At 52.7% G+C, this 27,393-nt stretch overlaps 1 protein-coding gene across 1 annotated transcript in view; it reads right to left on the bottom strand.

Annotated features, from left to right (window-relative positions):
• Nucleotides 1-222: 222 nt before the first annotated feature.
• The window catches only part of TRIM9 (tripartite motif containing 9), a 59,698-nt gene continuing 32,527 nt past the window's right edge, over nucleotides 223-27,393 (bottom strand). The window contains exons 2-13 of the mRNA XM_062495030.1: nucleotides 26,367-26,462; nucleotides 25,830-25,952; nucleotides 17,987-18,097; nucleotides 17,459-17,612; nucleotides 15,397-15,554; nucleotides 13,954-14,092; nucleotides 9,586-9,774; nucleotides 7,030-7,071; nucleotides 5,957-5,980; nucleotides 4,324-4,627; nucleotides 3,462-3,624; nucleotides 223-285 (exon numbers count right to left, since the gene is read on the bottom strand). Coding sequence (XP_062351014.1) covers nucleotides 223-285; nucleotides 3,462-3,624; nucleotides 4,324-4,627; nucleotides 5,957-5,980; nucleotides 7,030-7,071; nucleotides 9,586-9,774; nucleotides 13,954-14,092; nucleotides 15,397-15,554; nucleotides 17,459-17,612; nucleotides 17,987-18,097; nucleotides 25,830-25,952; nucleotides 26,367-26,462 — 1,566 coding nt within the window. The remainder of the gene's footprint in view (nucleotides 286-3,461; nucleotides 3,625-4,323; nucleotides 4,628-5,956; nucleotides 5,981-7,029; nucleotides 7,072-9,585; nucleotides 9,775-13,953; nucleotides 14,093-15,396; nucleotides 15,555-17,458; nucleotides 17,613-17,986; nucleotides 18,098-25,829; nucleotides 25,953-26,366; nucleotides 26,463-27,393) is intronic.

Genomic DNA, 27,393 nt, shown 5'->3' with positions numbered 1-27,393 from the left:
ACAGCGCGGAGGCCGGAGAGCGGAGGCGGCCGAAAGCCAGGATCTTCTTTCCTGATTTCCTTCCCTGTCTCCGGCCAGAGGCCGAGCAGGGACCTGGTGGCCGAGCAGGGACCTGGCAGCCGGGCAGGGGCCCAGCAGCTGGGCAGGCTGGCCGTGTCCTGCAGGAGGGAACGGGCTGGCTCCTCGCATCCCGAGAAGAGGCAGCCGGCTCCAGGAGCATCCTCAGGGCATGGCCGAGCGCGAAGCGTAGAACTCGGGCACGGGCAGCCCGGTGTGCAGCGTCACCTGCAAGGAGAGACACGGGGCTCAGCTGTGTCCCAGTGTGCCTGCTGGGACAGCTCGTGGCATGGCAGCTGGCACATTGTCCCCAGAGAGGGTGGAAGCAGCACTGGGGAAAGGCAGGATGTGACTGGAGATGCAGGTGTCCCCAGAACTGTGGCAGTGGCTCCATCCGGCTTGTTCCTCAGTTTTCAGTGCTGCTGGAATGAACTGGGACCGCTGGTACTCAAGCCCCAAATATTCCCAGCTGGTTGTGCACAAATCCCACAACAGGCTGCTGGAGAGGTGGGACGTGACAAGAATTGGGTCTTTGTGCAAAGGGGATGGACAAGAGGGGATTGGAGGGCCTGAAGAACAGTGAAGACATTACAGGAGATCTTGGAGAAACCCCTGAGCTGAGTGGGGATGGGGACAGAGAGGGGACAGGGACAGTGGAGGGGATGTGGCTGATGACTGGTGGGAGGAAGGAGCTTTGTGGTGGGGATGCTGGGCAGCATCAGGATGTTGGGACAGGGCCATGCTCATACAGGTACTGGTGAAATTCAGTTCCCTCCACAAATGCTTTCATGTGGGAGGAGAGCACAATTCCTCCTTTTATTGCAGCAGCAGCATTTTCCCCTTCAGATACAGATTTAAAGAAAACTGTCTAAAATGCAGTGATTTCCCTCTTAATTAGAGTTGTTTTCAATTAGGCATATACCTCTGAAGAATAATAAATGGCTTGGCTTAATTAGCAGCCTTTTATCAGCATCCCATGGGATTTCTGTGTTGACAGGGGATTTAGGCTCTGCCTTGCCCAAGGAACTCACAAAGCCAAGGGGCTCCAGAAATGCCTTGTCCCTTAAGGCCGTGTAGAGGACTGAGGTAGGAATTAAACCCAGCACACAGCAGGATGCTTTTACCACACCAAATTAATACAGCACCTCTAAACCCAGCATAGACAACATGGGCTTCATTAGATCCACATTTCTTAATTAAACATTTCCCAGCCCTTCTCCAAGCCAGGCAGACTTCCCTGCCAGTGACTCTTGGGATGGGACACTGTGGCAAGGATGCTCTCAAAGTTTGGGATGGTCCCAACACACCTTTGTCCCAGTGATGCTGGGAAATTGTCACTGCTTTGGCGACAGCACAGTAAGCCCTGGATCCTGATGGACACAGCAGAACATGTCCTAATTAATGGATCCTTAATTTAGAGAGGTCACTTGGTGCTTCTGCCCTTGCACAGAGGTGATCATAAAATCCTACAATGGTTTGGGTTGGAAGGGGCCTCAAAGCTCATCCCATTCCACCCCCTGCTATGGGCAGGGACACCTCCCACTGTCCCAGGCTGCTCCAAGCCCCAGTGTCCAACCTGGCCTTGGACACTTCCAGGGATCCAGGGGCAGCCACAGCTCCTTTGGGCACCCTGTGCCAGGGCCTCCCCACCCTCACAGGGAACAATTCCTTTCCAATATCCCACCTAACCCTGCCCTCCGGCAGTGAGAAGCCATTCCCCCTTATCCTGTCACTTCAGGCTTTGTTCCAAAGTCCCTCCTCTCCAGTTTTGACACCCCTTGTAGAAGACCCTGCCAGAATGCTCCAAGATGATCCATTATGTGCAATGTGTCCTTGGAGGTGCCTGAGCAGGGTTGGAGGTGAAGGCAGTGGCAGGGGGGGATGTGTCAAAGCCAGGGTGTGGAGGATTCCCTGGGACAGAGGAGAGCAGGGATGTGATCAGTGAGAAGAGAAATGAAAGATGGAAATACCGGATTGGCTCAGGGTGTCCGCCTGGGGATGTTCAGGAGAGCTGGGAGCTTGGGAGAGAGGGAGAGAAGAGGGGTTTGAAATGTCCCAGAGGAAAACAGGCCTTGAAAGGTGCCTTTCTCCCTGGTGATGCTCCCATCCAGGACCTGGGAGAGCTGTAGGAGCTGGTGAGGCTCTTGTGAGGGAGCATCACAAAGCAGTTACCAAACCTCATCCCAAGGAGGGCTGGAGAAGCCTGGTGCTTCAGCAGCCCTGAGGGAGGAACCTGGAGTGAGGCTACAGGGAGGGCTGTCCTGACTCTGGAGGCTCACAGGTAGTTTAGGGTGCAAATTTAGCTCCTTCCAAGCCACCCTTGCTTCACAAGAACCCTCCTGCTCCTGAGCAACAACTACTGCAATGACAGCAGCAGGAGGGGGAACATGACAGCAAGGTCACCCCTTCCCACTGCTGGGAATGTCACACCCTGCTCCAGAGAGCCCAACCAAGCCCATACCTGTTGGAACTCAGAATCCTGGGAGTTTTGAATTGTGCCTTGATGTGAGATATAAAGTGTTTTTTCTGTGTTGTAAAATCTGTTGTATACATGCAAGATAATGATATAGATCATCATTATCAACCTTCTTTAAAAGTGACCCTCCTAGTTTTTTTGGTTTTTTTTTTTGCTACATTGTCTACCTAAGTTGAATCTGTAATTAAATTGAAGGGTTCCTGAAACAATTGAAATGCTCTGACCACTGCTGCCAATTCCACAATTTGAGGACAACCTTCCACTGTCTGAATGTCTGATTCCCATGTCTTTGTTTTTGGGTTCTGCCATGTTATTAATGATTTATGTATTTTTTCTGAACTGTCGGTGAACAATGTTATTGCATCCAGTGGAACTTCACTTAATACGGGTTTTTCTCTAAAACTATATTTTGCTTGCAACAACTTGTGGCTTGGAAAGTGAATTGAACAGACACCTGAATAATCTAACAATGCAATTTACAATTCTTCTGATTTTTACAATGCCCAATCAAAATATTCTTTTTCAACGGCAGATAAGTTGTTTTAAAATCTTTGCCTGCCACTGCTAATAATCTTGCTTTAGCCCTAATTATGATTTGAGCTGTCATTTCTGATGTTGTAAAAACTGTTTTTTGGTGATCTGTAGGATAAGAAAATTCATTCAATTATTAGCATAGGATCTTTTTTTTGAGGTGTCTCATATGAGACCATACAATTGCATTCTTTCTCCTAGCACCACAAGAACGGTTGTGATGTCGCACAACGATGTGCCTGTCTTTGTTGGAGGGCTTCAGCAGCTTTGTCAAGGGCCTTTTGAGCTTCAGGTATGAGAGTTCTTGGAGATTTGATGTTGCAGTCTCCTCTCCTTAAGTCGAAAAGTGGTGCAAGTTCATCGTTCGTGATTCCCAAAATTGATCTGATGCACATACCTGCACATTCCTGTTGAGGCTGACGGCGGGGAAGAAGAGGCCCTCCAGGTTCTCAAAGGCCACAGGTCCTTGCTGGTCCTCGTTGATGGAGAATGTCAGAGTCCTCCTGGTCAAATCCAGCAGCACTCCCACCGTGGCGCCTTTCGTGATGCCGCCCTCGGTTCTGTGGGAGGAGAAGGGCAGTGGCTCAGTGTCCCCTGTGCTCCTGGCTCAGGCCATGGAGCTCAAACACTGATGATGGTGAACACCACAGCTCACCCAGGAGCTGGGCCATGACCTGCTCCAATCTCAGCCAGGCCCATCATTCCCTGGGATCCACCTCCTCTACCCTCCCGTGGAGTTGCTGTCCTCTTGCCACGATGTCCCCAAGGGAAAAGCCACCCTGAGAGCAGTCACAGCCACAAAGCCATGGGGGAAAGCACGTGGAAGTGTGGAGCAAAGCCACAGCACCCACACCAAAACCTGCTGATCCATCAGAGAACGACCCTCAGGGCTGCAGGAAGGTGACCCCAGGCTCTACCCCAAGCAAAGTCCCCAGTCCCATGTGGAAAACGAGCAGTAGCTGTGGCACAGGGATCACAGCAAACATTGCTGCAGGAGTTACAAGGATTTGGCCGTTAGTGAGAAGGGGACGCCAACATCGAGAGTCAGCATGGAAAAAGTGATGGCAGGCAGGGAAGGAATACTGGAACAAGGCAGCACCAATCAGGCAGGTGCTCCCCACCTGGGGAAGGGCACATCCTCCAACAGAGCTGACCAGGATTGATGTCACCCTCTCTGTGGACACTTGCATGTGCCACTGTCAAAGCCTCTTCCCTAGGCTGTGGTGCCCAGGAGGAAGCCCCTGTCCCATCCCACCTACCTGTTGGTGTGGGAGTTGTTGTGCATGAACCAGCTGCGGTTGTTGTCCACGTACATGGCCCAGGCCTTGTCATCCTTGCCCAGCATGGCATCCTTGAGGACGTCGATGCGAGCCACGCCAAAGGCTGGGTCGGGGTGGTTGTCGTAGCGGTCGATTGACAGCTCCCAGTAGTGCAGCCCTTTGGAAAAGCCCGTTTTCCCCAGCACCACCCTGTCATCGTAGCTGTTGCAGGTGACAGTCAGGTTGTCATTGGAAAAGATGATGTCAGCGTGGGCAGAGGAGGGGTCGAAAGAAAACCAAGCAACTGGAACACACAAACAAGGCAGGGTTAGAGCGGTGGGGACGCGCCGGAGCCACGTGGGGAGACACGGACAGGGCATGCTGCATGCAGGACATGGGGTTTCCACCACGGAGGGACAACTTCCACCCTGGAGGGACAACTTCCACCAGAGAGGGACAATTTCCACCACGGAGGGACAAATTCCACCCTGGAGGGACAACTTCCACCAGAGAGGGACAATTTCCACCAGAGAGGGACAATTTCCACCACCGAGAGACAATTTCTGCCCTGGAGGGACAACTTCCACCATGGAGAGACAACTCCACCAGAGAGGGATAACTTCCACCACAGATGGACAATTTCCACCATGGAGGGACGACTTCCATTACAGAGGGACAACTTCCACCAGAGAGGGACAATTTCCACCATGGAGGGAAAACTTCCATCATGGAAGGACAACTTCTACCATGGAGGGACAATTTCCATCACAGAGGGACAACTTCCACCACCGAGGGATGCTCTGAGCTCCTGTGGCTGAAGCTGCTAGTGTGCCTGAGGTTTTATGGCCAGGACTTGGAGGAGTTTTGCTCTTGCTGCTACATGGTGCCCAATGTCTTGGCTCGTGTAGGATCCTCAAGGCCTCCTAAAATTTGGTCCTCACCAAGGAGGAGACGTGATCCTCACCAGGTCTCTAACAGAATTGTGGAATCCTGGAGTGTTTTGGGTTGGAAGGAATCTTAAAGCCCATCTTGTTCCAACCTCTGCCATGGACACCTTCCACTGTCCCAGGTTGCTCCTGGGCTCCTGGCCTGGAATATAATTTAGTCTCAGGACCAAGAGTTACTTAGTTTGCAGTCAGGTCAGTGTGGGAAGGGGACTGAGGATCAGCAAATAAACTCTCTGTGTGTATTCAAGGGCTGTTTTTGGGAACCAAAAACACACACAAAGGTCTTCATTTACTGAGATGCCACGTCACACCACGAAACCTCCCTGCCAAACAGTGAGCCACACCTAAGACAATAACTCATGGGAAGGCTGGAAAATGCCCCCAAACCTCTACAGTTCCATAGGGCTGCTGGTTAAACTGCACAGGATTTGGTTACTGCAAATCTGACAGAACACAACGCCACGTCCTCGACAAGACAGAGGGACAGGGATTCATTCACAAGCCACCAGGTTGTTTCCTCTGGCTGAAAACGTGAACTGACACATCCACAAAACGCTCTGAACAGCTTGAAAAATAAAAAACACTCGGGTGAGACTGATTCAGTGGTTTATTGGAACGTTTCACAAGACAGCTCCCATGCACGCGGCCGCCCCGCGCTCCCCGCGCCGCGCACGGGGGTGCCGTACCTGCCACCATTTTTTTAATGTCAACTGTGGTCATTCCCAGGGAAAGGCATGCGGGAGAGAAAACAACGCGTCAGGTTGGGCAGGGAAAAGAAAGAGAAACCATTCCTGCTTGTCTGTGACTCCAGCCAGAGCACGGATCTGTCGGCGTTTTGGATCGAGGTGGGGCGAGAGGCGCGAAGATGGGTTGGGGCTGTGAGAGGGTGCAGGGTGAGGAGGGAATCCCACAGGGCTGCAGGATCCTTCTCCCAGGGGAATGAGCAGGACTGGCCCTGCAGGCATTCTGAAGAGGACAGGCAAGCAGCAGCCACCTTGCTTCAATTAGCTGCGGAGGGGAAAATTGCATCCACGGCATTTGGCACATGCTCAAGTGCCTTAATGAGCAGGGATATGTACTGAGAATCATGGAATCATGGAATGGTTTGGTAGGAAGGGACCTTAAAGATCATCCTGTTCCACTCCCTGCCATGGGCAGGGACATCTTCCACTGTCCCAGGCTACTCCAACCTGGCCTGGAACACTTCCAGGGATCCAGGGGCAGCCACAGCTTCTCTGGGCACCCTGTGCCAGGGCCTGCCCACCCTCCCAGCCAGGAATTCCTTCCTAATATCCAACCTAACCCTTTCCTCTTCCTATTTAAAAGAGGAGGAGAGCAGAAGGATCAGTTCTTAATTACAGGGCCACTTCCAGAGCAATGACCTCAGGCTTCTCTTTAAACCATAAGGGGGAGAACCAAAATGCCTTTACATCATCCAGCAATCATAACTTTTCCAATTCTGTCTCCTGCTGAGGGCACTGCTGGAGTCCCCATCCCTGGAGGGATTTAAAAGCCATGTGGATGTGACACTTGGGGACAGGGGTCAGTAGTGGCCTTGGCAGTGCTGGGGAATAGATGGACTTGATCTTAGAGGGCTTTTCCAACCTCAACAATTCCATGATTCTGTCACATCCAGGAGTGCTCTGCAAGCAGGGTACGAGCAAAAAACGCTGCTCAGGCACCAAAGAAAAGAGAAAAAAAGCAAAAAGAATGAAGCAACACACAGAAGGTGCCAGTTAATTGTAATTAAGATACTTGCCTAATTGGGAGTAAGGCGATCCTTGTGTGTCAAAATTGCACCCTATAAAGAGATACTACATTTCACACATCACAGCTAAGGAGCAACAACCTCCTGACAAACACTCGTGAGCACTTCACTGTTAATTAAACATCCAGCAGCCATGGGAGACCCGATTCATTAAAAGCCAGAGGGCACAGAGAGGGATGGCAAACACAGCCTGGGAGTTTGAGTGTGGACTCTATAAAGTCTGACTGCTCAGGATGCCAAATTATTCTGCTTTTCTCCAGAAAAGAGGCAGGAAATTTTAGCCTTGGTGGAGTATCTTGGCTGCTTGGTAAAGGTTCTCTAAACTGAGTGAAAAACCACTCCTTGAAGTACAGGGTTTGAGGAAAAGGCAGATCCTGATGTGTGTGAGGTGTGGGTAGGAGTGGAGCTGGGAAGGGGATGCCTCAGACCTCTGCTAGCACCAAAGGGCTGTAGCTCCATCAGCTGCATGGGCAGGATGGGTCAGGTTCATGCAGCTGTGACTGATTGCTGGTTGCCAGCACCTCATGGGAGCCAGGGACTGACCCAGGAGCTTGTCCTGACCTAGGGGCTTGTCCTGATCCAGGAGCTTGCTCTGATCCATGAGATTTTCCTGACCTAGAAGCTTGTCCTGATCCAGGATCTTATCCTGACCTAAGAGCTTGTCCTGGTCCAGGATCTTATCCTGAACTAGGGGCTTGTCTTGATCCAGGAGCTTGCCCTGGTCTGGGAATTTTTCCTGATCTAAGAGCTTGACCTGATCCAGGGGCTTGTCCTGGTCCAGGAGCTTGTCCTCACCAGGAGGAGACACCAACACAAAGCCCTGTGCTGGCACTGCATGGCACAGCACTCACAAAGGGGCCGATTTTAGGACCAGCCCTGCCCAGCTCTGTGCCTGGTTCTCCCCCTCCTGCCCTGGGTGTTGGTGGGAAAGCACCAGGCTGTGTTTGTGCTCCGTGCTGTGCCAAGAGGCTCCTCCTGAGGCTGCTTTAATGAATCCTGCCCCGTGTCCCAATTCCAACACCTCTTCTCCAGCTCCCTGCGCCTCGCTGTGCTCCAAGCTCTCAGGAGGCACACCACACACAGACCCTGTTTTGGCCCTCAGGACCCCGTTTTTCCCTGTCCCCCCACCCCAGAGTGGGGCTGCAGAAGGTCCATGGTGCACACATGGCTATGGCACATGGCCAGCACAGAAGGGCCCCGGAACACCGGACACAAAGGAAGGAACGTCTGTAACAAAACAGCGTTGGAAGCCATCAGCTCACAGCAGCACGATGAGAAATCAAACATAAAAAAGCACAAAGAAAAGAAAGTTTGCAGGGTCAACCTCCCCCCACCCCTTGGTTATTCTGGCAGGGGTCATGCTGCAGCATTCCTCATTCCGTGTTATGGGATGGAAGTCAAACAATCGGGGGCCCCCATTCTTCCAGGGCTTACACCGGAGAATTAACGCCTTTGGGGTGGTGCAAATCCAGAGTGGTGGAAGAATCAGGGCCCAGGATCTTTAGCAACAGAAGATGTGCAAATACTGGTTAGAAAACAGCTCTGAGAGATCCCTGTGGCTCTTTGCTGGCTGCCCAAATCCATCCCTCACTCTGCCTGACCTGCCTACATCCCACCACAGCAATTCCGGGCACATGGATCCAAACTTGAGAGCTCCTGTGGGGCTGCCAGGAGAGAGAGGCATCACAGGAGTGGTGTCCTCTGCTCTGCAGGGAACAAGGCTTTGGGATGATCACATCTGGGTTTGGAAAAGCCCAGCACAGTGCTCAAAGCTGAGTGCAAGAGACCCCACATCTCCAGGCCCTAAGCTGGGCTGTGAGCTGGAATCACAGAATCCCAAACTGGTTTGGGTTGGAGGGGACACATATCATCTTATTCCACACCCCCGCTGTGGGCAGGGACACCTTCCACTATCCCAGGCTGCTCCAAGCCCTGTCCAGCCTGGCCTGGGACACTTCCAGGGATGGGGAATCCAAAGTCTCTGGAGAACAAGCCAGACCTTGCCTGCATGCAGACTCATTTCTTTCTTAAGAGGGGTCTAGATTTAATCAACCAAACTAATTTGACAGACCAAATCTCTCAGCAGAGGCTGCATTTCCTGGCTGTATTAGGAAAGTATGGGGATACTCTGACAGGTTTCACCCAAGGAATGTCTTTTCTGATTATCCCTTGACACAAGCCCAACACAAACTAGAAATTAGGAAATCTAGAGGAAAGTGTCCCTGCCCATACCAGGAGGTTGGAAGTGGATGAGCTTTAAGGTCCCTTCCAACCCAAATCATTCAGGGATTTATGATCACCAAAGGGCTCAGCCTTGCCAAGAGCAGCACTCAGGTAAGGAATTACTGTGCTGCTCCATCACCCCACAGCTCAAACTGGCACAGCTGGAACACCCCAAGAGAACCCCATCACTGACAAAACAGAAAGAATTCCCGCTGCCATCCGCATGTCATGGGAAAAACAAACACAACGGAACAGAACGAACAGATAGTTTGGAGATGCCCAGAAGCACAGACCAAGAGGCAAGGCCAGAGGTGCTCAGCTCACCGGCTGAATTCAGGGACTGTAAGGAAGAATGCAAGCTCAGCTGGTGGGCCGAAGATCTTAGCTCAAAGTAGGATCTCCCCGAGAAGCTGGGTTGTAGATTAAGGGTGGAGGAGAAAGGACTCATTCTACGAAGCTGCGATCTTTCCAAAGGCACTGGAAAAGGGAGGGTCTGTTCTTCTGACTGCGTGTCTAAATGTAAGATCAATGCAAACTACAGATCAGAACTGGGGTCTCTGCTGGGCAGCATCACTCCTGAGCCCGAGCTGGACCTTGGAGCTGAGCTCTGGTGGCAGGGCAGGAATGTCTGGTGCTGGGCAGCCCAGAGAGACCCTTCAGGGCAGCCTGACAGCAAGGAGAACATGTTCATCTTCCCAAGTGTCCCCCTGACAGCAAGGAAAACATGTTCATCTTCCCAAGTGTCCCCCTGACAGCAAGGAAAACAAGTCCATCTCCCCAAGTGTCCCCGCGTCAGCATGACAAATTCAACTGGCTCGTCTCTAAAGGGGGAGTCCTGCACCTCTTCACAGTTAAGACACCTAAAAAAGTTCACAGGTTACCATGCACACGTCCCATCGTGCTTTAACACATCCCAAACCTTCTTGTGCACAATAATCAGGGGTGGAAAGCCCAGCTGGTGATATTTTGCAGGGCTGTGCTGAGCTCTATCACCCTAAGAACCACCAAGCACCCACCTTACTCAAGGGTTGTTCGGGAGGTTGTGTTCTTGGTATCCCTTTGTACCTGTCAAAACACATCTGAGCCTTACAGCAAGAATTTAACTCGTGGGATTCACAGCAAAAATGTCAGAGCAGAGGGAACTTCTTGGGTCATTGGTTTCTGTTCCCTGCTACCACAAACAGTCACCTCCAGCAGTTTCTTCCCTAACCTTTCCCAGGAATATGTTAACATGGAAATGTAGAATCCACCATCCACACACTCACACTGTATCCCCAGCCTTCCCAGCTCTTCTGTGAGTATGGATTGAGCTGTGAATTGTGTTAGAACAGATAAAAAGGGAACATTTCTTCTCATGGTAGGTTGTAACTTCTGCAACTCGTTGCTGCTGCTGCGGCCGAGGCTGTGGAAGCAAAGGGCGTCAGTGGGATCAGAGGAGATGAATTATTGCACAACACCAATAAACAGGGCTCAAAGTTAGGGAGGAACAGCTTCTAACCCTACCAAGAGTGAGAGGAACTACCACCAGGAGTAGCTGTGCTCATGACTCTCCTCATGTCTCTGTAGCTCCTTGCAGGCTGTTCTCCCCTGGGCTGTTCACCCTTTCCAAAAGCTGCTGGTTAAAAAGCCCTGGTTGCTGCTCAGGGTCACTCCATGGATGGTCAGGAATTTAAAGCTGGGCTCCAGATGAGAAGCTGGGCTTGAAAGAAAAGGTTCTGGTTCTTTGCTTGGCTGTGGAATGGAGGTGGAAGCTCTGTGCCTGGAGAGAAGCCTGGGAGGCAGTGCTGAGCTCCATTTATCCATCTCCACCTGGAGTGAGTTGGTCATTCATCCTGACACCCAGCTTGCTGGACAGAACGTGGAAAGAGGCCAGCAGGAGATTAGCCAGAGGCTGGGAAATCTGCTGGATGAGGGAAAACCAGGAGAGCAGGGGCTGCCCAGCTTAGGGAGGAAGAGAAGGAGGCTGGGAGAGACCCCAGGTCTCCCAGGGGTCAGGACAGCCAAGCAGGGCTGCCACCAGCCAAGCTTTGGGACACGTCAGTGCCCTGGGTCACACTGGAAACTTTCATCCAGACTCACTTCCCAGCCCACAGCTGAGCTTCATTCGGGTGCTGGAGAAACAGAGGTTAAGGCAGAGCCTTGGGCTAAGATGTGACAGAGCAAGAGACACTCCCAGGGATTGTGTGAAACAGCCCAAAATCAGCTCAGGAGGGGACACAGTTCAAGGGAAGGATGTCACCTTCAACCCTTGCTGCCCCTTGGCTGTGCTGGTGACAGGATCTTCAATCCTGGAAAGCCCCAGCAGATGGGAAGGGCTCTGGAGCACAGACCTTCTCCCAGCCAGGAACCACCTTGTCCTGCTGGTGGCACCAAGAACCAGCTTTGAAGAGTGGCCTGCAATAGCTTCCTTTGGCACGAGCACAATGTGCCTCTCACCACGGGCTGGGAAGGTGTTCCTGCTGCAGACTCATGTGTGTGAAAATTCCCATGGGATTTTCCACCCGTGGCTGTTTGGCTGGGCAGGACCACAGGGGCAGCACCTGCAGAGCCCCAGACACATCCCCTTCTTCTCACCCTTGTTCTCTTCAGGTGCAAGACCTTTTGCTCCCCACTACCCCCTGCTCACAGAAAGCAGAAGAAAGGTTTCAGTTCCCTTCCACGGGCTGCAGATGAAGATCTCAGGGGCCAGAACTACAAAGCAGCTCTTAAATACCAGAATTCCTCAAAACCACTTAGAGCAGGAGAGCCACGTTCAGAGAGATGTTCTCTTCACATCCAGCCTGTCCCTTCTTTTGTCCTCTCTTCCCACACAACCACTTTGCAGGAAGCTGCAGAGCTCAGCTGAAGGGAAAAGCTAAGCCTACTTCAGACAAAATAGCTCTTAAAAAAGCCTGATGCTGCTGTAAAAGCCAGGAATAAAAGCCTAACCAAGGGCTGTGATGTGTGAGGCAGCTCTATTCAACAAGTCACTCGGATATCCGGGAGCTGCACACACAGATGTGATTTATTTCTCTTTGAATCCAAAAGAGCTCAGGCGACCTCTAAGAGCACAAAATGCTCCAGGCCCGTTTGACTTTCCCTCCCCCCCCCCCCCCCCCGTTTCTTTCGTGCTGGAATAACAAATGCAAAAGCTCATTCAAGTGAAAAGGCTGAATAAATGCAGCCAAGGAGAGAGGAACTTCTCCTTGGTGGTACAGACCAAGCACCAGCCCCAAGCACAGCCCTGCTGGGAGCACAAGCAGCTATTTTCTTCTAGATTCCTTTGGATTTTGGAGCTGGGCTTGAGCTTGGCTCAAGGTGAGAACACCTCTGAGAGGAAATCAGAGCTGGGAAGATCATAGTGAACTGGCTGGGACAACTTAAAAGCCCAACTGGTTTTGATGAGGAAATTGTGTCTCAAATGTGTCGTGTGAGGCACGAATGAGATGAGAAGTCAAAGCTCTGCTGTCTCCTAAAGCTGGAGTGGGAGCTGTTGACCTTCAGGCTTTGGGAGCAGTCCTGGCCAACCTGGCACGGGGCTGGATCCAGCTTGTCCCATCTCTGGATCTCCAGAGGAACTTGTGCAGCCTCTTTGCTGCTGGTGCTGTTTGCAAACAGGCACTGATGTGTCTCTGACAGATGTGCCAAGGCCTCTGTGCTGTGATGTGACCTCCCTGCCTCTCCTGTGAGAAGTTTGTCAGTTTTGCTGCCTGCTCTTCTGAATGAATCTCATTCCTTGCTGACCTGCCCAGCCTTCCAAACTGGAATGGTGATCTCCTGCAGGCAGCAAGATAAACACTCTGCATAGCCTTGCTCTGCTTTTGTCTTCTATTTTTTCAGCAAAAATCCCATTTTCCTCCTTGGCTCAAAGCCCCCAGGGCTGCTCTGTGGCAGGAAAGCTGTCACCTTCCTTCCACCCCACCAGCAGCCCCACGAGCTGGGTGTGCTCCCTTCTGATCCCAGCTGCCAGCCAGCTGGATGCTGCTGGGAAAAAATCCTCACACGGCTTGGAATAGAGAGATTTTTTGTCTGGGAGCAAGGAAAAGGGATTCCAACAAGTGTGGAAAGCTTCCAGAGAAGGGTTTTGTGCCTGGCTGTGGGGCAGCAGACGTGCTGGTGGGGACTGATCCCTTCTTTCACAGCTCTAGCTCCCAACTCCCACCTTGGAGCCAGCCTTGCCACTCTCCACCTGCATGTCAGGAATAAACCAATTTTCCACAATGGATTAAGTGCCTGGTGTGACAAATGGACTTAAAAAATCCAGGCAGGGAGATTTCCTGCAGGCTGCAAAGGAGTGTTTAATATTCTGAGTGCCTGTGGGTGATGCAGATGATGCTGGGGGGCTCCTGTGCATGGCTGGCTCTGGAAGGACACCCACACTGCTCCACGGTCCCTCTGCTCTCTGTCCTGCATTGTCAGGCCTGAATCCTGTGGTTATGGTACAAGCACAGCCCTCGGAAGCAATGCTGGCAGTGCTTTGCTTTAAACAGGATAAACAAAAACACCCGAACTTCCCTTTTGTGTCACGTAACCCCAACTTTAAACACCCCTCCCTCCCTTTGCCTCCCCAAAGAACATCCCCTGTACAAAGGAAAAGGGTGAGAGGGAAATGCTGGCACTCTTGGAGGCTCCTAACACAATTTCCCCCTCTGGTCAGTGCTGGTTCCTGCAGGGATGGAGCTGAGCTGGGCTGGAGCTGCTGCAATTCCTTACCCTCGGAAGTCTGCAGGACCAGGGTCTTGCTGTAGGGGCTGACTCCTGACTTGTTGAAGGCTTTGACCCGGGCGCTGTAGGTGCTGTTGAAGTGCAGCCCATCCACCGTGCACATGGTCTCCTTGCCCACGTACACCTCCTGCAAAGGCAACACCTCCAGTCAGAGGCAGCCCCAGGAATGCCAGGGCTGGAAAACAGCCCCAGGGGCTCAGGATGCACAGGATCCCACCTTGCTCTGCTCCCTGGGGCAGCCTGACAGTGCTGGGTAAGGCTAAGGGTGTGCAAAATGGGATTTGTTCCTTGGGCTGCAGCAGCAGCAGGAGGTGGGGGGAGTTCTGCTCAGCTGAGATCCCACCTGGAGTTCTGCCCCCAGCTCCAACATCAGGAGCTGCTGGAGAGATTCCACAGGAGGCCCTGGAGCCCCTCTGCTCTGGAGCCAGGCTGGGAGAGCTGGGAACGTTCACCTGGAGAAGAGAAGGCTCCAGAAGAGCTCAGAACCCCTTCCAGGGCCTGAAGGGGCTCCAGGAGAGCTGGAGAGGGACTGGGGACAAGGGATGGAGGGACAGGACACAGGGAATGGCTTCCACTGCCAGAGGGCAGGGATGGATGGGATACTGGCATGGAATATTATCAGCAGGAAGCACTGACCTTGTTCTCCCCACACCCAGCCTCCTCTCCAGGTGCCACCCACATCACCTCTCCTTAGCCTCATCCCTGCTCTGGCTCCTGCCTGCCTTGTGGAGCTCCTTGTGGATAAATTCAGAGTGCAATGGGCTGGTCCTGTGCCTGCTCTCAGTGGATGTCAACACGCCAGGATAATTATTGCCGTGTCGGATCACGGAAAAATCATATTTTAATTGTGTAATTACAGCAATTTAAAAGCCTTCAGGCCTTAAAACACCTCTCCTTGCTGGCAGCTGGCAAACCATGAGGCTTTCATGGCAATTAGCATACCTTGCATGAAATATTCAGCAACCTAGAAATATGGACCTTCACAGAATCATGGAATGGTTTGGGTTGGAAGGGATCCTAAAGATCATCTTACTCCAATCCCCTGCTGTGTGTGTGCAGGGACACCTTCCACTGTCCCAGGCTGCTCCAAGCCCTGTCCAACCTGGCCTTGGACACTTCCAGGGATTCAGGGGCAGCCACAGCTTCTCTGGGTAACAAAAGCTTCACATTTTCTTTGAGTTTTCAAGTCAACTTGGCCACTGGAAAAGCATTTGCACCCTCTCAAATCACCCTGTACCCCAAAACTCCACGGCTTATCTGCACCATCTGCTTCCCTGGGCATCCCAGCAGGGAAGAGGGGATTTGGAAAAAAAAAAAAAAAAAAAAAAAAAAAAAAAAAAAGTATGAGGGACAAATTCTGTGGTCATCTGATGGCAGGGGATCACTGGAGGCAGAACTGCCCTTGCCACAGGACTGGCTCCAAGCACCTACCCTGAACTGGCCACCATTGCCATCGTCCAGCTCCAGGATGTATCCTTCCACCTGCACCGTGGACAGAGGGGGCTGCTTCCAGGACAGAGTGGCACTGTTGTTGTGGGTGCAGCACTCCTCCAGCTGCAGGATCGGCGGGGCCGGCACTGGGGAGGAGACTAATCACCAATTAGTGCAATTACTGCAACCCTGGGGCATGCAGGGTGCATTTACTGCCTCACTGGGAAGGCAGCTCAAGGCACAGGGGAGGAAGCAGAAAGGATTTGTTCTCCCACCAAATTCCTCCTCTCCACCAGCCTGGTGAAGCTTTTCTGCTTTATTCCCATTTTCTAATTAATTTTGGAGAATTTGCACCTGTTTTGAGCTGCCCGGACCTTTCATGTAGCCAGTCCCAAACTTGGCATGTTCTCTCAGAGTTGAACTTTGCAGAACCCTGGGTGTGGATTATCTACAGCTTTTCCATTCAGGAAATTCACTGCAAGAAAACTGGGGGGCTGAGTACCCCCCTTTGGCTCCCATCAGGGAACAGAAAGGACTGCCAGGGTTTTTCTGCAGTGTTTGGGCAGCTCCACGTGTGTCCCACAGCCCACTCCTGCTCTGAAGAGCACGGAAGAGTGACAGCCTGACAGGGAGATGTCCCCTGACACATCTCTCAACAGAGCTGCTGGCCCACCATCCTCATCCTCACTGCCCAGAGTGAGAAGAGTCAGTGGAAAGAGAAACGGAGAACCCAGATAAGACAGGGAGGATGCCTGGGAAGAATCTGGACTTTGGTCCAGCACTCACCCACTGCCACTCCTCCACCTCCTGGGCTGGATCCTCCAGGCTGGCAGTGGGTGTGGGATGCCTTGTACCTGCTGCTCACTGCTCTTTATTGGGGTTTTAGGTGTTGCCCTCCCTCCCCTGGTGCTGTGACACAGGTTTGGGATCCAAACCCAACCTTCTGCAAGTCTCCAAAACCAACAACTGATTTCCACAGTAAGGGTGAGCTGGGGGAGGAGGAAGAGGAGGGATTTGATAAGAGGAAGGTGGGTGGCTAAACTAGCAGCAGATTTGCTCTTATTAATTAAAAATAACCCTCTGGGCTGAATTGCAAAAGGGAGGGCAGGAACACAGGAACGTGGAACAGCAATCCAACCCTCCCTGGGTTTGCTATCCAAAAATATTCCTGACATTTCTAATTAACAGCCTGGCTAACAAAGAGCAAGCACGGGCAGCTCCTCACTGCTGCCAGCACCAGCAGAGCCATCAGCTGAGGATGCTCCTTGTGGTCACAGAGGAAGAGTGTGGCCAACATCCTTCCTGTCCCTGGCCACTGAAACACCCTGGTGTGTGCAGACAGCTCCTGGGCCAGGAATTCCAGCCCAGTGATGGGAATGAAGGGCAGTGCCAGACCTGCAGCTGGTGGCTCTTCCTCCAGGCAGCTGAAGGTCCAGCCCATCATCAGTGTCCTCCTGAACCTCCCTGTGTCACAGACCCTCTGCAAGGTTTCCTGGGTTTGCCAAATCCCAAATTTCTCATGGGCCGCAGAAGCCCTTGGTAGATAGGAGAAGGAGCACAGAGAGAATGGGGAACAGCAAGGAAATGAAAGCCAAAATGAGGATCTAAACCAACCCTAAGGTGAGGAGAGGGAGGGCAGAGCCCAAGTTAAGTGATCTGGCTCTGTTTGGAGGGACATCTGGTCTGTGACAGATGCTGAATGAGCACAGGGATGCAAGGAGAGGTTTGGGAAAAGCCTTGTGGTGCTCTCAAAAGACCTTCAGATCACTTTTCAACGCACTAATAACTTTGTCAGAGCACTTTTTAATGCACTAATGACTTTTTTAATGCAGTAGGAGCGCTTTTCCAGGCGAAGCCAAACTCCTGGCACACAGGTGTCCAGGGATCCGAGACAGGAAGGCACATGGATGCAAAACAAACAGGAATAACTCTGGGTCTGGGGTGCCCAATCTTGCTGGGAGATGAGGAACTCCCCTTTTCTGCTCTTTCCCTGGGATGAGCTGCATGGAAACTCCCAGCAGGAGCAGAGCTGAGTTCGGGAAGGCACTGGAAAGATGCTTACCTTTCATCTGGACAAAATCGAGCTGGTGGATGGACTGCAGCAGGGGGGCATTGTCGAGGTTCAGGTCGAAGTCCGTGGTCATGCGGGGGGTGAGCGTCCCCTTCCCCCACTGATCCTCGGTCAGGTGCACCCTCCTGATGAGAGCGTCCGAGATCTGCGGGGCAGGAGCAGCCTCAGCTCCTGTGGGATGTGTCCCGTGCCTTGTCCCCACCCGGCTCTCTCCCTCCCCAAAGGCTGGGATGTCACGAGTGGTTTCCAGCATCACTCCTCACTGCAGGCTCGGCTGGAAGAGGGGACCCTGGAGTGCTGGGTGCTGTTTAATGGCAGGGTTTAGTGCCAAAGGGAGCCCAGGAACGAGTGGTGGGATGCAGCTCCCAAGGGTTGGAGAGCCACGAGCACAGCGTGATCCCTGCTCCTGAAACATCCCTGCTCCTGCCCTGCTGTGAACATGGAGGTGATCAGAGCAGGCAGATCCTTGATTTTATGGGGCCATCCTCTAGCCCCCAGCTCTGCTGCACTCCCACTGACCTGCAGGAAGCCGCTGGGGTCGTTCTCCTTGATGACCTCCAGGCAATATTCCATCAGCCCCGTGGTCTGGCGCAGCTTCACCGTGCAGTGTGAGATCTGGTCCCGCACCACCTGCAGGGGACAAGGACACCAGGGTCACAGGGACTCCAGGGAACGGGCACGACTGGCCAAGGCTCACACACTGACATCCACATCTTTCAAAACCTGGTGAACAACAACAAAGAATCCCAGAAAGTTTTTAAGGTCCCTTCCAACCCAAATGAATTTTGTTCCACTACCTCCCATGGGCAGGGACACCTGTCACTATTCCAGGCTGCTCCAAGCCCTGTCCACCCTGGCCTCGGACACTTCCAGGGATGGGGAGTATGATGGGCACTCTCTGGGCAACCTGTTCTAAGGACCTTTGTTCAGCCCAAAATCATTAACACCCATAATTATTCAAAGCAGGAGGGCAGCTCCGTGCCCTGCCTTCAATTAGGCCAGCTTCCACATGGCAGCTTGTGAGCTCCATATAAATCAAGTGCCAAGTTCCAGAGATCCACAGCTGCCCTATCCACCCTTGGAATGCAGCCAGGTGATGGGACTGGCCCCGGGGCAGCTGCACTGACAGTCCTGGATGAGGAGTGACCCTGGCAGCTGCTCTTCCCAAGAGGAATGAACACACCACTCCCCCAGCCTCATCCCTGAGGATCTCTTTGAGATGCTCATCAGCTGAATGGACCACGCTGCAGAATTCCCTCGTTTTCTCCACTGCCTGGGGATGAGTTCTGAGGAAGTTCCAGGGAGAGGAGATAAATAAATAAATAAACAAACCCAAGCTCTGCCTGGGGCTGCCCAGGCTCTATATCAAGGCACCTCTTGCACTCACAGCTCGTTCCCCAAGGGATCACATCCCAGTATCCCAGCAGACGAGCACAAGTGTGTGGTTTACTGGTGCCTGAGGGCTCTGCTGACCTTCCCTGAAGCACAGCAAGGAGGAGAGGGATGCCACAAAGATTTATTTGAAAGCTGGCCGCTCCTTCTCACTGAATCCTGCAGGTCCAGGATTTCTGCTGTGGGAAAGCAGAAGTAGCAGAGTAGCTTGGGACAGAGATTTTATTCTTAGATGAATGTGCTCAAACACTCATTGAAGATTTTTTTTTATTATTATTTTCTACTCCTGGAAGAGCTTTAGAAAGGTGTGTAAAGCTCTCCACTAGCACTGAACAAAGCTGTGCAGTTCTGTGGAGTGTTACAGCAAGGATGAGCTGTGCAGCTGCAGAGAGATGGGAAAAGCTGCAATAAACAGGGATGAACATTCCTGGGAGCTCAGTGCCTGCTGCTCCACAGGCTCAGCAGTGCTGGGATGCCCACTCTGAGCTGGAGAGCATCTCCTCCTGCCAGCATCCCTGCAGCATTCCTGTCTGAGGGATGGGTAGGGGAAAACAAGCACTCAGGCTCCCATGATGAAAGAACCTGGGTTTTGAGGGGGGGTGACTCCTGCAGGGTAATCAATGCCATCACGTGCTGGTTTAATTAAAATTTAATCACCTCTGCTTAATCACCTAGCAGGAAGAAGAAAAGAATTACCAGCCTTGCATTTTAGGAGCACAGATTAATTCATGTTGGAAAAGCCCTCTAAGACCACCCAGGCCAACCATTCCCCCAGCACTGCCAAAGCCACCCCAACCTATGTCCCCTGGTGCCACATCCACATGGATTTTAAATCCCTCCAGGCATGGAGACTCCTGAGCAGCCTGTGCCAAGGCTGGACACCCTTTTCCATGCAGAAATTTTCCCTGATATCCAATCTAAATCTTCCCTGGTGTATCCCAGGGCTGTTTCCTTTCATCTTATCCCTTGTTCCCTGGGAGACTTGAGACAACATCACAGCTTGTGTGAAATGCCATTAAACACTCTCCAGAACAGCTCCAGATTTTTAGGGAGCAGCCATTCCTTGCTGATTTTAGCAATCCCAGCCTGGTGTTTCCAGGTTGTGGCAGAGGGAGGCTGGAGCAAGCTTGGGAGTTGGGGAGGGGGTGCAGGGTGGACAAGGCAGCAGAGGGAGCTCCCATATTGCTCCTCTGGACCAGGACATTGTCCAGAGGCTTGTGGAGATGCTGGATGGCTCTGAGATGGAGCTTTTGTGCAGCAGGACCTGCACACGCTGGTTTTGGCCTCAAACACTGCTGTTTTTAGAGTAAGGAGTTCATTGAATGCCACTTTCTAACACTTGAGTGCACTGGAACAGCTCTGCTGGGGTGAATCACAGAATTCCAGGATGCTTTGGGATGGAAGGGATCTTTAAAAGCCATCCAGTCCCAACCCCTGCCATGTCCAGGGACACCTTCCACTGTCCCAGGCTGCTCCAAGCCCCGTCCAGCCTGACCTTGAACACTTCCAGGGATCCAGGGGCAGCCACAGCTTCTCTGGGCACCCTGTGCCAGGGCCTGCCCACCCTCCCAGCCAGGAATTCCTTCCCAATATGCCATCCATTCCTGTCCTCTGGCAGTGGGAAGCCATTCCCCTTGTCCAGGCACTTCATCCCTTGTCAAAAATCCCTGTCCAGCTCTCCTGGAGCCCCTTCAGGTCCTGGAAGGATAAAGCAGAGCCAACAGCTGGTCCTGGAGCTCCCACTCCTACACTGACCTTCCTGAAAGAAGGCAAGCCCTGGATTTCCTTTCTCATCAGGGATGCTCAGTCCTTCAGGGCAGGACCCAGAAGGTGCAGTGGGGGTCCAAAGCAGCCTCTTGGCTTCGTGTGACCCTTCCTGCTTAGAGAGAGGTCTCAGGAGCTGCCTGCTCCTGCAAGGGGTTTTGCCTGTGTGGATGCTGGGTCTCCCAGCAGCAGACCATGAGATAAAACCAGTCTGTGGAGGCACAACCCTGCTGTTAGAGCACATCCTGACTGTACCGACCAAGCCAGAGGCAGGTTTTGCATTCCCTGCCTGCTGGGCTGCAGATTGGCAGGGTGGGGATCCCACCCAGAATGCTGGAAAAGCCACATCCCTTCACTGGTGTGAGACCCCTCTGTGGGGAAATGCACGTGCCACTGGGAAGGCAGCAAGGATGGGATTGCTAAAACAATCTTCTTATCTTCTTTGCAGCTTAAATCTCTGTCTGGTTTGCCCAGGATAATGAATTTGTGAAGCTCTCCCTGCTGGAGCTGATGCTTTCCAAGTATTTCCAGCAGAATTGCCATCTGCTCCCTCCAGCCAGGCACCACCCCCAGGAAACAGCATTTGCTGGGTGAAGACATAATAAAAGCTTTTTTTCTTTTTTTATAAAGGTGGTCAAAGACCAGAAAAAAGAGGCTGTGGAGTGTCCAGCATTAGAGACACTGCGAACTCCCAGGGAGGCAGCCCAGGGCAGCCTGCTCCAGGAGAATCCAAAACTGCACCTCTGTCCCAGCCCATCTCTGACTGATCCCCTCAGGGATCCAGCACCATCCATCTGGAGAACCAGGGCATAAAACTGCATTTTAATTTCAGCATTTCCACAGCACAAAAGCCACCACTAGAAACCCACATTGCCTTCACCAGCACCAAACTGCTTTTAAAGCAAAAAGAGGGATCTTTGGTTGGGATCTAGTGGGGCTTCGTGGCTTTAAAGGAGAAATGGGATGCACACAGGACAGAAAGATTCCATCAGCCACTTTGATTAGCAAAATGAAAGGCTTTAGAAATAAGACAAACATCTCTCACACATTTGAAGGCCTGGTCTAAAGCCAGTGGGGTCAGTAAAGCCAAAATATTTTCCATGTGGCCTTAAGCCACTTGAATCCTGTGATTCTCAAGCCACAGAATCCTGGGATTCTCCTCATGCACGAGGGATTTTTACTCCCTGTTACCCCAGTAATGCAGAGTTTGTTGATGGGGAGAGCTGGAATGGAAATCTGGGAATTCCTCAAGCCTTGGACTCGTGCAAGAGACTGTGCTGGGCTGAGGGAGGCCATGAAGGACTCACAGGATGCACCAAATTCCCAGGAAAATATGACACATCCACATGGGGTTTTATCATATCCAGGGATGGTGATTCCACTGCTGGTCTGGACAACCCTTTCCATGAAGAATTTCCCCCTCATATCCAATCTAAATCTCCCCTGAAGCAACCTGAGGCTGTTTCCTTTTGTCTGTCACCTCAGAAATGACACAGAGCCCAGCCTGGCTCTTCAAGGGCTCAGATTTTGAGGAGATTTGGGAAGCTCCATACATTTTGTTTGTATTTATTTTTACCAAATACCATTTTCCCCCCCTTTAAGTGCTAAATAAAGCAACAGCCAGAACCTGGTTGCTAATTCCAGCCTATATAAAGGGGTTTTTGTGCACTCACAGCAGTTCACCACGACCTTAAAATAGGACAGCTCTTTCAAGAGCTTTTCTTCCCTGAGATGACATCAACTATAATTTACATTTTAATTTTAATACAGCTCCTAGAAAGCAATAACATCTCCACTCAACTCTACTTAACTGTCTTCCTCCTTTTTTTTAGAGCTTGGGTGGATAACAGATTTCAAGGTACTCAGCCTCCCCAGTGCCTGGGATGAATCCTGCTGGGAATGTCTCATGGAGGGATCCTCCTCACCCTGGGTCACCTGCAGGGCTGTGGGGATGGAAGGTGATGCCCTGTGCTTCACCACGGAGCTGCACACCCAGGTGGAAAAAAATTCCAGATAGAAAAATGTCCAGGACAGACACTGGTAAAGTTTGAATCCCACACAGGTGACTCAGGAGAGGAGGCTCAGGCTGGAGCCAGGAAAAGCACAATTCTGTGTTGGCACCACCTGATCCAACAGGGAACACTGAGCTCCACTGGAAAATCCTGACTTCAGGATTTCACCTCTGGAGATCCAGTGCCATGGATAGAAACCCCTGGTGAGTGTTTCCTGTGTGACCTGCTCTCCTGGGAAATGTGGCAAATGCCCTGAACAGCCTGGAGAAATCATGGAGCAAAAGCATCCCAGGACCTGAAGGTCTGGAAAAGGACTGGAATGATCCACAATGCTGCTGAGAGCTTCAGGAGGTGCATCCAGAGCTCAGTGTGTGTGTGTGTGTGTGTGTGTGTGTGTGTGTGTGTGTGTGTGTGTGTGGTGGTGGGCTGAGGAGAGATTTCTTCCTGGGACAATACTCCAGGGAAGCCTCTGTGTCCTCTGATGTGCTGGAGGACATCATCCCTTGGGAAAGACCCCACTGCTCCTTGGAAAAGCAGGACCAGCAATGAGAAGGACACACAGGGAGGTCTGTCCTGCAGGTGGAGCAGGGACCTGGCCCCAGTTCCCCTCCAGATGTTGTTTTTTTGAAAGCCCAGTTTCTCAATCTCGAATCTGGCTGTAGTGGGAGGCTGTAGAAAGGCAGGGAGATGTCCCTCCGTGCCCTCACAAGCCTCTCCCTGCTCTGGAGTAATCAGTGCTGGCCCAGAGTCAGGCCTGGATTTGTGCCTGCCTCCACAGAATGTGTGTCAGGACAAAGCAGGGCAGTCCCAAAGCCAAGCTGACCCCAAATCCCACACGGAGATGGCAACTTGGGCTGGGAACCTGGGCCGTGTCCTGAGAGCTGCCTGTGCCCCTGTGCCAGGGCTTGGCTCTGTCCCCTGAGCCTCTCCTCCTCCCTCCCACGGTGCCAGGGTGGCCAGCATCCCCCTGGGCAGGAGCAGCAGCCCGTGGAGACACAGGCTCCAGGACAGGAGCCAGGACACTGCGGCTCCGTGCTGGCTGCTGGAGCCACCAGCTTGGATCTGGAAGGGCTCCCTGGCACTGCCAAGGCTCCCTGGTCACTGTGACCACTCCTGTCCTGGGGTGAGATGCTCCAGGACATGGCAGTGACAAGTGGCCACACAGGACAGGCCTGCTGTGGGAAAAGGTGAAGTTCCCAGCACATGTCCCAAAGCCAGAAGTGTCCTGTGCTGATGGGAACATCCCCCAGGACAAGCCCCACGGTCCTGCAGGACTCACCCTGGCCACAATTCCACATAAAGCACAGGCCAGGAGGTGACCTTGGGCATGTCTGCAGATGGAAATGGGCACAGGGTCATCTCAGAGTGAGTGTAAATCCCTGCAGCTTCACCCACTCCAGTGGGAGGTTTAGATGAGCTATGAAGAAGGAATTCTTGGTTGAGAGGATGGGGAGCCCCTGGCACAGGGTGCCCAGAGCAGCTGTGGCTGCCCCTGGATCCCTGGAAGTGCCCAAGGCCAGGTTGGACAGGGATTGGAGCAGCCTGGGATAATGGAAGGTGTCCCTGCCATGGCAGGGGTGGCACTGGATGGGATTTAAGGTCCTTCCCAAGCCAAACCATTCCAGGATTCCATGATTCTAACTGGATGAGGCTCAGCAGCCACGTCTGCCTGGGCACCACAGAGCCCTTCCTGCCCTTCCCACGGCACATGGAGCTCCAGGAGCTGCAGGGAGGGAGGCTCCAGGGCTAATTGAGGAGTCCAGTCACAAACCCAGGGGCTGTTTCCTGTTCTAAGGACCAGGCCTAGCCCAGGACAAAGCCCAGCTGATAAAGAGGGTGGATGGGGCTGGGATGGAGACCACAGGACAGGAGCAGGCAGAAGGATGCAGATCCATGGATTCCAAGGACGGGACAGGAACAAGCAGAGGGATGCAGATCCATGGATGGGACAGGAACAAGCAGAGGGATGCAAGCAGAGGGATGCAGATCCATGGGTGGGACAGGAACAAGCAGAGGGATGCAGATCCATGGATGGGACAGGAACAGAGGGATGCAGATCCATGGATGGGACAGGAACAGAGGGATGCAGATCCATGGATGGGACAGGAACAGAGGGATGCAGATCCATGGATGGGACAGGAACAGAGGGATGCAGATCCACTCCTCCAGCCAAAGGCCTCTGTGGGTTGTGCTGAGCAGGGAAATTGCTTTGTGCTGCCTGGCTTTGTCAGAGTTTAATTAACCATGCCCTGAAGGGGGTGAGGGAAAGGGAGCCCACCAGGCACTGGGGGTCCCCTCTGTGCTGTGGCTGTTTGGGGTTGTGCTTTGTTGCTGGCCTTGAGCACTGATGGTCCCACAAAGCTGCCATTGTCCCTCTCCCCGTGGAAATTCCCTCCTGCTGCCCATGGTCTGCATGCAGAGAGGACTGCTGGCCTTCTCCCTTGTTTTAGGAAGGTTCAGGAATCCCTCTGGCAGCCTCCTGGGTGGCCCAAAGCAAGGCCAAGAGATACAGAAGTTTCCAGGCAGAACACTGAAACGACCTGGGGAGAGGGACCCTGGAATCCTAAATGTGGATGTGACATCCCTCAGCTGGTCTCCATCACTTGTCCAACAATTCTGGGCATGGCTGCACTTGTTCCACTGCTCCCAGGTGAGATCTGGTCCTTTGCTTCCCTTCCCAGCCCCACATCAGCTGGAAAGATGTCCTGTGGTGACAGTGGGAATGTCACAAACCAGGAGCTGCACCTCTGCTCCCCCAACACCAAAAATCTCAGTGCCACCACCACCACCCTGAGGCCATGAAAGCAGAGAAATCAGAGTCAATCCTGCTCTTGGTGACAACTCATGACATCAAGTGGCCCAGGAGTTCAGCAGAAGCACTCTCAGCATCCTGCAGGATCGCTCCAGAAGCTTGGGAGCAACATGGGACATTAATAAAGTAATTTTCCATGCTGTACACATGGTTCTGCCGACCTAAGGACTAGAAATGAACTCAATAATTCAGTGGGAACCACCTGGAAGGAAGCAGCACTGTGTCAGGGACATGCTGTGGGTGGGCTGGACATCTGCAGCAAGATGGAATTCACGTGGAAAAGGAGTGGCTTCCCAGTGACCTCCCCAAAAAACCAGCATCCCAGTCCTCATTGCCAGCCATTGCCAACCCTGCAGGAAGCTCTGTCACCACCCAGGCTCACCTTCAGCTTGTGTTCATGCTCCTTGTTGACCCGGGACAGCAGCTGGGCTTTCCTTCTGTTGAGGGCATCGATGAGAGCATCACACTGGGCCACCAGGCAGGCTTCAAACTCCACACTGTTCTCCTGTGGGGCACAGAGGGAGTTCACAGCCCAGGGAACATCCTCATCCCCAGCTGGAAAACTGGAGTTCCTTTTTTAATGGTGCCACACGGGTCATTTTTGCATGTGCAGCAGCACCACTGCCACCCATGAATCCATAGTGGGATCCTTATGGCCTTGGATGGTGGAAAACGTGGTGGTGGCAGGTGAGGAACAGGTTTGGATCCACCCATGGCGGAGAAGAGAAGGGCTCAGGACTCTGCAATTCCCCCCACGATGCAGGGAGCAGCACTTCTGGGGAGGGTTCAGGGGTGTGACATGGAAAGTGAGGTGTGGGTTCCTCTGGGAGAGCTCCCACCCAACCAAGCTTGGGAAGAGGGACAGGGGATGGCTCATCCTGGTGGGAAGGGGCAGCTCCTCAGCCTGGAGACTCAGTACCTGGATTTGCTGTACCATGTTGCGGAGCTGGACCAGGAATTCCTTTGCCTCCTTGGCTCTGTCTGACAAACCATTCAGGGCCTGGGAAAGCTGGCTCTGCAAGGGAAGCAAAGAGCAAGGTCATTTCCATGTCCAGGACTCATCCATCCCCCTGGATTTGGTGGGATTTTGGGATGGGGATGGGCTGCAGCTCCAGCATCCCACCAAGGTGTGCCTGAGTGCAAGGAGGAGAAAAGCAGGGTTAACCATCAGCTTGGATATCCTGGCTTTGGGAAGCAGATTTTCAGTGTCCACCTCCTCCAGAGGCTTCCCTGGGTGATCAGGGACAAGCCACATCCACCCTGGATCTCACAGTGAGCCATTTGCTCCCTCCCCTGGATCTGTGTCCTCCAGGGAATCACCAAAATTTCTGCAGGATCTGAGCCATATCTGCTGGGAACACAGGTCAGGCCACCTGAGTCAGGCTGAAAATCACCCAAACCCTCTTGAAAGTGAGGATCTTCCTGCAAAATCCTGACTGCTCCTTCTCCCTCTGGAGTGGGAACACTCCCACAGCCCTGGCCCCTGCTGGGCTGAGCAGCAGAACGTGGTAATAACAATCATTATGTTCATCAAAAGCTTTTTCATTTCCATGGCACTTTCACTCAGGAATCTTCCCAATCTCCCCCTTCTGCTGTGATTCCAGCAGTGTGTGCATTTATCTCAAGAGCCAAATCACCCTCAGCAATTCCCCCCCCCCACCGCCCCGGGAGAGATTTTGGCTCTTTAGTGGGCTGCAGACTGGCTGCAAACACCCCGTGGGTTTTGAGGGTTTTGGGGGGTGTGATCTTCCTTTGAGGCAGACAGACACAAGAAGGGAGATGGGAAAGTGGTTGATGTCCCCAGATCTCCAAAAAAAAATCGACTGTGTCCATCCTTCCAGGATGTAGGCACTGGGCTTCCCAGGGGTGCTGTGCCAGTGTGGGAGATGGGAGAGGGGAGCAGGGCTCTGCTGAGGTGGTGCTGGGCAGAAATCAAGAGCAAAACC

Source organism: Cinclus cinclus, chromosome 6 (genome assembly GCF_963662255.1).
Source record: "Cinclus cinclus chromosome 6, bCinCin1.1, whole genome shotgun sequence".
Lineage (NCBI taxonomy): Eukaryota > Metazoa > Chordata > Aves > Passeriformes > Cinclidae > Cinclus > Cinclus cinclus.
Note: the sequence above shows the minus strand (reverse complement) of the source record. Positions and strands in the feature narration are given on the sequence as shown.